Source organism: Durio zibethinus, chromosome 16 (assembly GCF_047325235.1).
Source record: "Durio zibethinus cultivar Kanyao isolate XHJ-2024 chromosome 16, ASM4732523v1, whole genome shotgun sequence".
In the NCBI taxonomy this organism is placed as follows: Eukaryota; Viridiplantae; Streptophyta; class Magnoliopsida; order Malvales; family Malvaceae; genus Durio; species Durio zibethinus.
Window position 1 is genome coordinate 19,734,175 of NC_143177.1, and position 13,687 is coordinate 19,747,861.

Consider the following 13,687-nt stretch of genomic DNA (forward strand, 5'->3'; position numbering starts at 1 on the left):
GAAGCTTTTGTGATTTTTTTAGAATTTAAAAATAATGTTGTACCAATATATTAGAAAATTCTATAAATTTTTGACAAAAATAAAAAAGAAAGAATTTTCATGAACATTCATTCTAGACAATAATCGATAGTTTTTAAAAGATGTGACCACATGTGGTAAAATATTGATTCATTTTTAGGAAGATATTTGTAGAGGGCAATGTCCAATGCTATTTTTGAAAAATTTTGTGAAATGCTTAAGAAATGTGTTTGAATCTCAATTCTCATTATGGGAAATAGGTGAATGCTATGATAAAAAAAGATATTTCTAGAGCAAGAAAAATACCTAATGTAAGGGACCACTATTGAAATTTTATAGACAAAAAGAATGACTTTCAAGAATGAAAATGTTTTGAGTTTGTTTACTTAAGATCTTGCCATTTTAGATAAGAAACCTTTGATATAGAAATCGAACAAGATTTTATCTCAAGGCATGTTTGTTAAAACTTTTTAATATCAATTTTGAAAACCTTCAAGTAATTCTTCTTAAAACCTCTAGGTACATCTTTAAAATATTTGAAATCTTTTTAAAGTCCTTCGAGCATGATTTATAAGACTTCGAGGTATGATCTCTTAAAACCTTTAGGTATCTTTTTCAAATTTTAAAGTTGTGAAACCTTTGTTTTAAAAGCGCATTTTTTAAAGATTGATTTATAAGACCTCCATAAATAATCATAAAGACCTCGAGATATGAGATAAAAATTATTTGTAAAACCTTTGGATAGAATTTCAAAGTCCTCTAGATACGATCTAGAAGACCTCCTAGTATGATATTTAAAACCTCCGGGTATCCTTTTTAAATTTTAAAATGGTTGAGCCTTTGTTTTAAAAGAGTCTTTTTCAAAGTTTGATATGTAAAATCTTCAAGTATAATTTCAAAATCCTACAGATACAATCTATAAGACATTTGAGCAGGATTTTTTAAACAAACCTTTTAATATCTTTTACAAATTTTAAAGTTGTGTGTCTTCATATTAAAGAAGCCCTTGATTCTTAATAGTGCGATGCCCTTATTTTTTAGGAATCTTTCATAAAAAGAATGTTGAATTATTTGGGATCGAACAAACTAGATGTTTATGTCTTTGTAAAATTTTCGTTTCGCAAAAACTATGTAATTATAGATACCTTATTTAGTCCAAGCTCAAACCATCTGGGCTTAAACTCAATTCAACCCTAATTGTTGAATTTTGATTATTTTTTTTATTATCATTATTTTTATCCTTTTATTGTATTATCTGTATATGTATATTTTTTTTTAAATCTTATTTATCATTTCTATTTTATCATTTGTTGTTTATCTCATTAGTTAATTTAATTATTTAATTTCGTTTGTCTTGTTTTTTACTGTTAACTATCTGGTTATCTAAAAAAAAAGAAAAAATTAAAAATTAAAATTTCATTGGTTAAAATCTTTATAATCTCATGAATGGGAGATAAATTTTGAAAATAATGCATGCGTTTTAAAATTCAATCATATCCTAAGATCTTATCTCTGAAGGATTTCTGACTCTATATAAAACAAAGGCTTGTAATAGATTAACATAAAGAAAACAGAAAAGAAAGTGCATAAACAATAAGCAATGAAAACAATTTTGTACGGGGATAAAAGTTTTTTTAAGGAGTTTATTAAAGTTTAGGATTTAATTTGAGAGGGTGCTCAAAATATTGGAGTTTAAAGAGGAAAATGATAAAAAAAATCTAACATTTTTGTTCAAATTTTTTTTTGTTTGGAAATTTTTAGTTTTTCAATGAGCTTTTCGATCAACTTTAAAGTTTCTCACTAGTTTTCTAACCAAATTCTCAATTTTTGATGAGTTTTTCGATGACTTCCTTAACACCCAACAACCTTTCTAGAATCCAATGATCAAATCCAAATTCTAGTGTTATTTTTAGCCAAAATCTCATATTCCAACTAGCCTTGAAGATTTTGATGATCGAAATCTGAGAAAAAAAAAAGAGAGAAAGAAAAGATTTGGGAGGAGAGAGAAAGAAAAAAATAAGGAGAAAGAAAAAATTTGAAAAAAAATTTTTTTTTTCTCTTTTATACAAAGCCCAAAACAACGTCGTTTTGCACATTTCAATTCTACCAACCCATGTGCTTTACCACTTAGCTGACCCAACCTACGTGCATTTGACCCAAAAACCCATCTCCTTTTAACCATTTAAGAACCGAGCCAAATCAAGTTAGATGAGCCAAGCCGTTAGTCCATTGCAATAGAGGGAAACCAAGCCATTTTTTACCAAACCGAGCTGAGTTAAGCTGCATTTAGGTTTTTTATTTTTGTTTGTTTATTTTGATATTTTTTAATTTAGTATTTTTTTAAAATTAAAAATGGCTAAAAAGTAATAATGATAATAAAAAATAAATAAACCTCACTAACATATTAAAAGGTTAAAATTTTTATTCTTAAGAAAATAAAAAATAATTTTTTTGAATAAATAAACATTATTGACATATTGAAAAGTTTAAATTCTTAAAAACAAAAAGAAAATGAATTTATAAATAAATAAATCTTACCAACATATTAGAAGGTTTAAATTTTGAAAATTATTTTTTAACAAACCTTACCAATATATTGGAAGGTTTGTGATTTTTTTACAATATAGAAATAAGGTTTTATCAACATATTAGAAAATTTTATAAATTTTTTACAAAAATAAAAAGAAATAATTTTCATGAACATCCTACCAACAAATTGGAGAATAATTTTGACAAAAAATCTTTTCAATATATTGGAAGATATTTCTGAAAATAAATTGTTTTATATGAAAATTAGATTTTGAATCATCCAATAATGGAATTACTAAGAACATTGCAAATAACAGTGTCTATATAAATTCGTAGGTAAGAAATCTTATCTAAATTTTATCAACATATTGCAGAATTTAGATAAATATTTTCCATATCAAAATTTTAAATTTCACTTTGTTATGAAAAAGAGTTTTTTTTTAAAAAAAATTAAATAAATCCAATGATGAAACCTCTTTGAGTGTAACAAATAGTCTTTTTTAATACTCTTAAGGTAAAGAAATGTCTTAAAATTATTACCAACGTATTGAAGTAATTTAAGGTCATTTTCCAATATTAAATTATTTGATAAAATCTTTTAAGGTTTTGGGTAACATAAAATCAACTGGTATTATCGTTTGAATGGGCATGGTAGGGGTGTTATAACCTTTTCTACACGTAACCATACTCTTAGACTTAGTTCTAGTTTTGTAGACTAGAACCTACATTTTAAAGATATCTAAATTAAATTTAATATTTCTCTTTAAAGTGTAATAGATTCAGTTAGATGATCAATCGCATTTAAATAAAAAATATTGATGGTGACTTCTCTAATTGTGTCTAGTGATAGGTTCATAGACCTCTAGTTGTGACAGAAAACAATCAAGTTCTTAATCTTCAATTTCAACTTAATTAAACCCTTAATTTGTCGAAATCTAGTTACTTGGTAAAATTGAATTAATCAATACCTAAATGAATCCGATGATTGAGCCTCTTCGAGCGTGATAAACAGTTTTTTTGATTACTCCTAAGGTGAAAGAATGCCTTAAAATTATTATCAATGTATTGAAGTAATTTAAGGTCACTTTTAAATATTAAATTACTCGATAAAATCTTTTAAGGATTTGGGTAATACAAAATTAACTGATACTGTTATTTGAATAGGCATCATAGGTGTGTTATAATATTTTCTACACGTAACTATACTTCTAGACTTAGTTTTAGTTTCGTAGACTAAAACTTTTTTTAAAAAGATATTCCAATCAAACTCGATATTTCTCTTTAAAATATGATAGGTTCAGTTAAGTGGTCAATCATATCTAATAAAAAATATTGATGACGACTCTTCTAATTTTATCTAGCTATAGATTCACAAACCTCTAGTTGTGACAACAATCAATCAAGTGATTAATCTTCTATTTCAATTTAATTAGACCCTTAATTGGATGAAATCTAGTTACTTGGTAAAATTGAATTAATCATACTTAAACTATAATCAATTGACTACTTGAGGGATTTTACTAAAAAAAAAAAAGAAAAAAATATTATTTTATTTAATTTTCATATATATTAATTATGTTTTATTATGGTAAACTTTTATTTATTTTATTAATATCATATAAAATTTTATCTTAATTGATAAAAAAATTAATGATATTAAATTTTTTATTTAAATAAAAATTTAATTATATACAAATAAATATTAGATGAGTCAATTGATTATAATAAAAAAAATAAAACTTAAATGATTTTATAATTATAGTTTTGGATTTTCTATACCCTTTTAACCTCTTATAAATCATAGAGTGTGCTTGGCTCCTAAAACGCAGCATTTCCTCGTTAAGATAATCCCTCTTATAATAATAATTTTGACTTCCATCCGCTAATCAAATAAAGCCACGTAAGCATTGAAATTCCATTACAATTTCACTCAGCAAGAAAGAAAAAACCAGAACAAACAACAAAAACTAAAGGGAAAAAATCGAAACTCTTCCTTGGCAGTTAGCATCGGTCGTTGACGCAAAAAAAGAAGGCTTTACAAAGAGAAGTTTATTTTCGAGGATTGATTAATTAAATGGGTGAGGTGCTGAGAATCTGAAAGCTTCCTCTGATACGCAACAACGAGGACGCTTTACTCTATTAAACGGCGCCTCTTTTATTAATCCACTGGGTATGGCCTCATCGTCGTCTTTATCGTCATCCAAGGATTACCTGATTCAGCTGATTAAGCGCCTGGGAACTTATCTCACCCTCAAAATGTCCAATATCTTCTCGATCTCTCTCCAGAAACTGGTTCTTTTCTTTCTCTCATAAATTTTCTTGTCTTTCTTGTTCAGCGGATCTGATGCGCCTTTTTGCTGCTGATAAACGCAATTTCTTTTTTCTATTATTTAGTTATATGATTTAGGTATTTATTGGTGATTATAGCGGAATTTGATTTGGTTATTGATTGTTAATTTGGTCACACTAATTTTTGGGTAAGAATTTTGTTTACCGGAGAAACTATAATATTGGAGCAATTAATATTATTTCAGCTTTAAATTTCTCGTACTAAAGGTATATTCTCCTATCAATTTACTATATGATGAATTGGTACTGACTAGAAATAGTGTTAATTCGTCTCAAATGCTACTTCATTTTTAAACTAATTGATTTTTGAGCTATAGTCCTATACCAAAGAGTGAAAATGCTATATTGAGGCGAAAACCATCTCAAATCCATAGTACTGGCATGATTAATAACCTCTGCGATTTGTATAATGCACCACAGCACAAGTTTTGGTGAAAAATGACGGTTGTAAGAAGGCATGGCCATTGTCCGTTGCTGAAATAAGAAATGAAGTTTTTTTTTTTTGGGAGGGTGGGGCACCAGGCATGTAGAACTGCTCATATTTTCATCTGTCATTTTCTTTTCAACTCATACAAAACTATTATGTGTAACTGAAATGTGCAATGTTTCAATGGTGATCTGTTTGATTCTTACCTTGTCCATATTGGCATCAGGATCCACGATCTGTTGGAGCTGTTGCAGGGCTTGCTGTTGCAATTATCTTTACCTTTAGATTGATGAGATCACCTGCAGCACCTCCAAGAAGGCAACCAAAACGTCAAGCTCCAACAACTAGTACCTCTGCTATCAGTACTCAGTCAAATGCAACATTGATGCCTTCTGGAGTTTCTTCCTCTTCAGTGGATTTAAGAGCACAAAATGTTGTCGATGAGTTCTTCCAGCCGGTGAAGGTATGCAGTTGCCTCTTTCTCCAACATTTTGATTTATTTATTATTATTTAGCTTGGTTTGTTTGTAATTTGCTTCTCTCTTTTCCTTCTTTGCAGCCAACATTGGGCCAAATAGTTAGACAGAAATTGAGTGAAGGTAGAAAGGTAACTTACTCCTTAATGTAGTAAGCAAAATGTTTGGTGTTTATCTTAGTTGTGTCCTTTGTTTTCTGGAAGTAGGATTCAAGTAATCATACTCCTTTAGTAATGATTAATAACCGATTCTCACAAAAAAAGGGGAAAGGTTTTATTTGTAGAAATGGGATTCTTCAGAAGTGGACTGTGTACCCATTCTTTCTTAATGTGATTATAGGTGTCACTTTAAGCTAGGTTTGCTTGAAAAATTTTGGTTTATATGCTTGTAGTCAGGTAAACTGGCCTGGCTAACTGAACATCTTTTATGAACCCTCATAGAACCCTTGGATCCTGTTTGAGGGGTTTCCTCTTCTGACTATTAGGTTTTATGAGAGTCATGTTGCTGTCAACTGTTTAAATGGTTCAATTACCTTATCTGGTTTGTTCGTTGGATGCTTTATCAGAATAAATTGCTAAAGTAAATGTCAATAATACCAAAATCCAGTACATTCCGTGTAATCTCTACTTTCAACCAATTTGTGTTTGTCAATATTTTAACTGAATTGTTATCACAGTTTCTTGCCATTGTAAATTTAACTTCTAGAAATCTGCCTGCACCTTGAACGGGCACCCAAGTATTATATGACATGGCTTGGTTATTACTTAGACTGAGAGCCATTACCGGAAATTTGTTATAACAAGCTGCTACTAATGTAGAACAAATAACCCAGAATAACAATAATCAATAATTGTCTGAAATCTCAGTTGTCAGCTACACTTAAACTAGTGGCAGAATCCAATGAATTGGTTCTGGCGCTTTTACTTGAGTCTGTGCATTGGAATGGATGAGCCATTCACCATAGTTAATTAACTTCTCTTGTGAGTACTAGTAACTCAACTGAATTTTTCCTGATGCAACATAACCACCTAGTTTAACTCCCAGGTTTTCATGCTTAGTTCTGACTGTTAACTTTTTAAGTTTGGGGACATGTTCGTATTTAATGTTTATGCTGTTTTATAAAGCCATTGGTCAGAGCCTTTTTCTGGTCTCTCTAAGTTTAATGCTTTGATGACTTATTGGTGTAGGTAACATGTCGTTTGCTTGGAGTGATCCTTGAGGAAAGCTGTCCAGAGGAGCTGCAGGTGGGGAATCTTTCCTGTGAGCTTTGTATTTGTAACCGTTATCTGCCATATAATTGATTTGATTCCTTTCGTTCTGGATAGAAACAAGCAACTGTAAAGTCCTCTGTGTTGGATGTGCTATTGGAGATTACCAAATTTTGTGATCTTTATCTCATGGAGAGAGTTATTGATGATGAAAGTGAAGTGAGTTCAAACCTTGTTCTATAGTATTAGCTTATGCTTATTTGCCAATGCTATAAATTTTCCTTAGATGTGTTTGATGACATATTAGGTGTTTCAAGGTTCTAATGGGCATATTCTTCTAATTACAAGCAAAACTCCAGGCCTTTTTTTTGCATTGGATGTGTAATATTCCTCCTCATATGTTGCGTGCATTAAGCTACAAGATAGTTTTATATCATGTGTTTTCCCTCGTGACTAACTTTGTTAAGTGTTTTTCTACAGAAAACTGTTCTTCTGGCCTTGGAAAATGCAGGGATTTTCACCTCTGGTGGTTTGGTAAAGGACAAGGTATGTAATTGTGACGATTGTGATTGTACATAATTTTGCTTAGATATCTCAAATTGAAATGATCCTCCAGTCAGGGGCATTATGTCTGGACTGTGAAATCTGGTGCCTGCTATAAAATATTATAATGTAAATTGGTTGATTATGCTTTCTTTTCAGATTTCAGAATATCGATATTCTATCCTCCTGTTTTGGATCATATATTAAATGTTTACTTTGCCTGAAATCAATATGCAGGTTCTCTTTTGTAGCACAGAGAATGGACGGACATCTTTTGTTCGGCAACTAGAACCTGATTGGCATATTGACACAAATCCTGAAATAGTTTCTCAGTTAGCTGTATAATTTCATTACTTGCCATAATCTTCAAGATAGTTTTTTGACAGCTGCACTTAGAATATTATGATATTAGATTTGAAGTCATATTCTCGTCACAATGCCTATGTGATATTAGATTCTGAAGTTATTTTCTCTTCACAATGCCTATGATTTTGTTTTTTTTTTTTCTTTGCAGAGGTTCATCAAATATCAGCTTCATGTTTCAGCTGTCAGACCTGAACGGACTGCAGCTAATGTATTAAGTTCTCCATCATTGGAACACTTCTTTGGATGTGATTGACACTTGCACTGGTAAAAAGATGCAAATATGTTTTAAAGTTGTTCTTTACTCCCCTTTGGTCTTTATGTGCGACTCTTTACCACCCAATGTTTTCTTTCTTTTGGCACCCATGTGCTGATGTCAGCTTTTATGATAAGCTGAGAAGATTTATTTGTTTGAAATATGTGAAATAGGGTTAACATTCGAACGCTTTTGAAGCAGAGAAAATTAATGTTTGTAATTTATGTTAGTCAAAGGATATGCAATAATAAGAAGTAATTTTGTTGCTCCACTGAGTTTGCCTGGTTTCAGTTAGTCTTATAATATTGCTCGTATTCTTACTATGGTCTGCCTTGGGTTGTTTCTTTCATTAATTTTTTGTACGGGAGTATTTGCATGAAAACAGCTTTAGATGATAATCTGGTAGTGTTGGGTTTTGGGTGGAGAGCTGGAGGGCCTTTCTTCATACAGCTGTTTTACTTTGTGAATGTTACTCTGCTCTTACTGCTTCTAAGCATTGGTATTTGACAAAAGAATGCTATTTTGCTTGGAGTGTCGCCAAATAACTGTTGGAAAACTGGAAATTACAAAAATTTAACTAACTTATCAGAGGCTTAGCTTGTAGCCAAATACTTCCTAATCAAAGTCACACTTACTGGGGATGTTTCATGGAGGGGAAGCAGAGAGGACACTTTAATAATTTCCATACTTAAATAACATTTTAGCAATAAATTGATGTTTAGAAGGAACTTGAGTTGTGGTCACTCTTGAATCTCGATACAGCACATGCTTTTCGGTCAAATCTATAGATGAAGTGGTAAGCCTAATTACTCCATCCATCCATCCATTCAAGATCGATTGTCTGCATCCTCATTTAACATGTTTTCACAATATATATATATATATATATATAATAATTATATTAATAATATCTTCTATTTCCAATGAAGCTTTTATAAAGTTTTTATACTTTACAAGTAAAATTAGCAGAAAAACACATTTTTTAAAGTACATTAAAAATTTTTAAAAAGACATAATTTAATCTTTTAATCTCTTTTGTGAAATTGATTGTATATAAATAATTTTCAAATTTGAGAGTAAAATAATTGTATATAAAAACAATGCTTTATTTTATTAAATATAAAAAGTAGTGAGTGTTTTGAAATTAACATTATTTATAAAATATAAAGCATTTTCATTTTCACGTTCGTAACTCCTTTTAGAAAATTAAGATTAGAAGTGAAACAAACTTATTTAATTTAATATTAATGGGTTACGTAATTATTTTTAAAAAATTTCATTTAACATATTTAAAATTCAAATTTTAATACTTATATATTTCTTTTTATTCACTCTTTTGTTAAAAAATAATAATAATAATAATTTGTCATACTATTTCACTTTATTCAAGTCTCACTGAAATAGCTCCAATTATTTATCGGCTCCAAAAAAACTAAACAAAAAAAAAAATGGAAATGTCTTCTTTTTTTTTTTTTTTTATAAAAAAAGGTCGTAAGAGCACAGTAGACCCGGGGGTCATGCAGTAGGCACCTGATTTCCTGGCGCCTTCAAATATAAATCCCTGACTGACCCAGAGTCCAGTTTGTTTCTAGTCCGGAGCTTACAAGTTAAAAGTGGAAGAGGTAGCAGCAGAATAGCAAAGCAATGGAACTCATGTGCCCGATCGATCAACACTGCTCTCATCAAATCGCCGCTCTTCTCCAGCCTCCCTCTCCTCTCCTTGTCCAGGCACGCACTCTCTCTTCCCTTTTCTTTCCCCTTCTTCCCCTCTATCTTGTTCAGCCCAGTCCGTTTCTCTACTTTATCAAACGCAGGAGTATTTCGAGCAGCTTATTTCGAAACGGCAATTGCACGGCATCAAAGTGAAACAAAACGGCGAATTTGGAAAAGGTACAATTTTAATTTTATTTTCCATTAATTACTTTTTGTATGAAGTTATAATTGAGTAATTCGTTCCGTAGGTGTGTTTGCCGAAACGGACTTTGAAGAGGAACAACTTATTTTGAAGGACCAAATGCTTGTTGGGATCCAGCATCCTTCAAACAAGGTCATTTTTTTTATATTCATTATACTTTTTTTTTCTTTAATTCCTGTTTAATGGCTTACCCTTTTGATTTTCTTTGGTCAATTTTGCAGATTGACTGTTTAGTTTGCAGTTATTGTTTCAAATTTATCGGTTCAATAGAGCAACAAATCGGACGAAAACTGTATCTGAAGACACTAGGAGTAGGAATTTCTCCACATAATGGAAAGGGATGTCATGACAATTCATCTGATAAAGACCAAGACAATCATTTTGTTCAAAATCACCATAATTCGGATGATGGAGCTTCTAGTAGTTCCAATAGTATTATTCCTTTGCCTACAATGGCTGTGGAATCGTTAATGAATGGCGAATTGGCATTGCCTTACTCCAACAAGTTTCCCTTGCCTTCTGTCGTTTCATGCCCTGGGGGATGTGAAGAAGCTTTCTATTGTAGGTAAGTTAAAATTGCCATTTTTTGTATGTCACTAACATTTTTATCCTTTTTAAGCTAACATTTAGTTTCTTTAAATGATGAAGCAAATCATGCGCTGAGGCTGATTGGGAGTCGTTTCATTGCTTACTTTGTACTGGAGAGAAATCCGAGTTTCATTCTAGAGAGACACTTTTAAAATTCATACAACATGCTAATGGTAAATCTTTGACATCTTAGAGTTATTAATGTTAAGACACTAATGCTTTTTTTTTCCTTAGGAATTTCCCATTTCCTTATATTATTTCTTACCTTGGTTCTCTGTTTTCCTTTTTATAACTTGTTGTCTTATTCTCTTTAACTTTCTCAGAAACAAATGACATTTTCCTCCTTGCTGCCAAGGTATTAAAGCTGTTAACTTCTTCATTCTATCTTTAGGTTTTGGTATGCATCATTCATACATGATATATTTCTTTCATTGGACTTTGAAGTACTAAGTAGGGTGCTTTATAGGTTTACTTTATCTTGAGCATCTTCGATAATATTTCCTTGGGTTCCATGTTTCAGGCAATTTCTTTCACCATTTTAAGGTATCGGAAGTTGAAAGCATGTCATCTGAGAGAACAGGAGAAGACTGCAACGAGTATGTTAGGAACTTCTGATCTATCCTTACTTTTGGAGGCATGGAAGCCAATATCAATTGGACATAAGAGAAGGTAAGCATCTTTGACGTCACTTTCCTTTATATTGCCTAGGAATAGGTTCTGGCTGATTTTGATACCTTCAATTTATAATATAAGGAATAAGTATCTCCCCAGGCTGGTTCTTGAATTTTGAGAATGAAACTCTCCGATGAATATTTGTTAACTCTAGAGATTGATAAATGTTACATTACATTATGCCTTGTTATTTAGCCTGTTTCCCAATATTTTAATATCTCAATTCTTTATATTTGCATGTATGGAAATAAAAGCGTAATGTTGGATTCAAAGGCTTTTGGATACATTGTGCTTAAAGAGGATCACTGACTTTTTCTTCCCATAGGTGGTGGGACTGTATTGCATTGCCAGATGACATTGATACATCTGATGAAGCCACATTTAGGAGGCAAATAAGGGAGCTCGCATTCACAGTAAGATTTCCTTGTATAGGTGGTGCATGTGACATGCAAAGATAATGCAGATTTAGTAGTCTTTTTAATTATTCTGCTCTTTAAAGTCATATCTTGACAGGTTATTTTGAACACTTGCAGTCACTTCAGCTCCTCAAGGAAGCCATTTTTGACAAGGAATGTGAGCCATGTATCCTGTCCATAAGCATCGAAGCAATTGATTTAGTTATTTTCTAAGTAATGTTGCTCTTACTTAAAAGTTTATAAACTCAAGTCCTTAACCTTACCTAGTATTCTCCCTTGAAATCTATGGGCATATAATTGGCATGTTCGAGCTCAATAATCTGTAAGGTCCATTACACCTGTTTTAGTTTCTTGTGTTGCAGAATTTGTGCATAGTAAGAATGGTAGCAGCAATAGCTTGATTTAGCCTTGGAAGCAAACTTGCATTTATGCTTCATAACATGAATGTTAATCATATTTCTGATTTGCTTGAGCCTTTAAAGTAGTGATTTGGAGTTCCATCTGTAACAGTGATCTTGTTGTAGCATCTTCAGTGGAAGATTACTTTTTGTATGTCGATGATCTTCCATATCCTGAAAAGGTTAGAAGACATGCCCTTTTGATTGCCTAATACTATTCTTTGGATTATGAATATCTGGTGCAATTAATTTCCTATGTCATTCATGGCAGAAAGAGGCTGAGAAAATTACACAACCATATCTAGATGCCCTTGGTGATGACTATTCCATTTGTTGCCAAGGTATAACCCTCTGTAAGATATTAAGTAATGACTGCCGGTTTCTTATGCCTCTTATTATGTTGATAGTGTTCATTTCTAGTTGAATCCTATTGTTCCTTGATGCATGCAAGTAATTCCTTCATACAGTGGATATTTATGCCTGCCTATTTGTAGAAATTACTGCATTACATATTATTTATTTCTGCCATCCATCTATAGTCGTGTAGTGATTAAATGTTCTTTTTAAAAATTATCTTTAGGTACTGCATTCTTTCCTTTGCAGAGTTGCATGAACCATTCTTGTTGTCCTAATGCAAAAGCATTCAAAAGAGACGAGGTACGTTTATGCTATAATAATACTTGTTCTGGTTCTTAGTGAACATATAGGTTAGTTTATCATTCTTTATGCAAACATGTACAACATTCTCTTTCAAGCATCATAGTTGTAGCTTTGTAAATTATCTGTATGATGTCCAGCTGTTTAATGTAATTTCTTTTTTTCCAGAGAGTTTTTTTCCTTTTTTTTTTGTTCCATTTTGGAATGAAATAGCTTCATTCATTGGTCCCCTCATATATTCTTCCCTTGCAGGATAGAGATGGCCAAGCGACAATTATTGCCCTCGGGCCTATTTGCAAGGGAGAAGAGGTAAATAATCCTTTCTCATCTTGTTAATTAAGAGTTAGCTGTTAAATCTTAATGAGAACCAAGATGACATGAATGACATTTTCAGGTGACCATTTCATACATAGACGAGGACCTTTCATTCGAAGAGAGGCAAGCATTACTTGCGGATTATGGTTTTAGATGCAGGTGCGCCAGGTGTTTGGATGAAGAACCCTAGACCTTAGTCAACATGTTGCCAAAATGCCAATGAAGTGGCTGTATTATAGCCATTACAAAACAAAAACTGTAAACGTGGGTGTGAGAAATATTAAATGTTAGTAAAAGAAGCCATGGAGGGAGCTGTTTCCCTTTGGATTGATACGTCATCAGAATGCAGATTCATTTGCCTGCTCCGAGGTCAACTAGAGCTGTATTTTCAATTCAGTTTTCACCTTTTCCTTCAATTTATTTAATTTAAGCAGAAAGAATTGACGGGACTAGGTCCTATCTTGATTTTCTTCTTCCATCCATTTATTCTTCTGTGTAATATATTACTTTTAACGTGGAGTAAACGGTTTTTGGCCTTGGATGTATATCACGCTTTAA

The 13,687-nt window shown here is 31.6% G+C and overlaps 2 protein-coding genes across 7 annotated transcripts; both read left to right on the forward strand.

Moving 5' to 3' along the window:
• The first annotated feature begins 4,467 nt into the window (after positions 1–4,467).
• Positions 4,468–8,439, forward strand: PEX22 (peroxin 22). Of its 4 annotated transcripts, XM_022887173.2 has the most exons (9): positions 4,498–4,839; positions 5,550–5,786; positions 5,882–5,929; positions 6,986–7,042; positions 7,124–7,225; positions 7,314–7,385; positions 7,487–7,552; positions 7,787–7,888; positions 8,064–8,439. In XM_022887173.2, the coding sequence occupies exons 1-9, from the start codon at positions 4,720–4,722 to the stop codon at positions 8,166–8,168; spliced, it is 909 nt and encodes a 302-aa protein (XP_022742908.2). In that variant the 5' UTR covers positions 4,498–4,719; the 3' UTR covers positions 8,169–8,439. The 4 variants fall into 4 exon arrangements, with proteins under 4 accessions (XP_022742917.2, XP_022742908.2, XP_022742928.2 ...); XM_022887182.2 differs by lacking the exon at positions 7,314–7,385 and having other exon boundaries at positions 4,468–4,839; XM_022887193.2 differs by lacking the exon at positions 7,787–7,888 and having other exon boundaries at positions 8,064–8,397.
• Positions 8,440–9,752: 1,313 nt separating this feature from the next.
• Positions 9,753–13,674, forward strand: ATXR2 (histone-lysine N-methyltransferase ATXR2). 3 transcript variants are annotated; one of them, XR_002690690.2, is made up of 15 exons: positions 9,753–9,896; positions 9,983–10,058; positions 10,130–10,215; positions 10,305–10,648; positions 10,732–10,844; positions 10,995–11,026; positions 11,192–11,340; positions 11,669–11,756; positions 11,877–11,925; positions 12,027–12,081; positions 12,270–12,339; positions 12,429–12,498; positions 12,761–12,814; positions 13,067–13,123; positions 13,209–13,674. XR_002690690.2 is itself a non-coding variant. In XM_022887229.2 (15 exons), exons 1-15 carry the CDS (start codon positions 9,813–9,815, stop codon positions 13,317–13,319), a joined length of 1,461 nt encoding a protein of 486 aa, XP_022742964.2. In that variant the 5' UTR covers positions 9,753–9,812; the 3' UTR covers positions 13,320–13,674. The 3 variants fall into 3 exon arrangements, 1 of the variants encoding a protein (XP_022742964.2); XM_022887229.2 differs by having other exon boundaries at positions 12,738–12,814; XR_002690691.2 differs by lacking the exon at positions 12,761–12,814 and having other exon boundaries at positions 13,209–13,289.
• The last annotated feature ends 13 nt before the right edge of the window (positions 13,675–13,687 follow it).

Bases quoted from the DNA above. Each gene is read 5' to 3' on its own strand.
- PEX22 (XM_022887173.2), top strand. From the start codon at position 4,720: ATGGCCTCATCGTCGTCTTTATCGTCATCCAAGGATTACCTGATTCAG. The intron at 7,386-7,486 runs GTGTAATATTCC...GTTTTTCTACAG, and splicing joins GCCTTTTTTTTGCATTGGAT to AAAACTGTTCTTCTGGCCTT. The intron at 7,889-8,063 runs GTATAATTTCAT...TTTTCTTTGCAG, and splicing joins AAATAGTTTCTCAGTTAGCT to AGGTTCATCAAATATCAGCT.
- ATXR2 (XM_022887229.2), top strand. From the start codon at position 9,813: ATGGAACTCATGTGCCCGATCGATCAACACTGCTCTCATCAAATCGCC. The intron at 11,027-11,191 runs GTATTAAAGCTG...TCCATGTTTCAG, and splicing joins TTTTCCTCCTTGCTGCCAAG to GCAATTTCTTTCACCATTTT. The intron at 11,926-12,026 runs GTATCCTGTCCA...AACCTTACCTAG, and splicing joins TGACAAGGAATGTGAGCCAT to TATTCTCCCTTGAAATCTAT.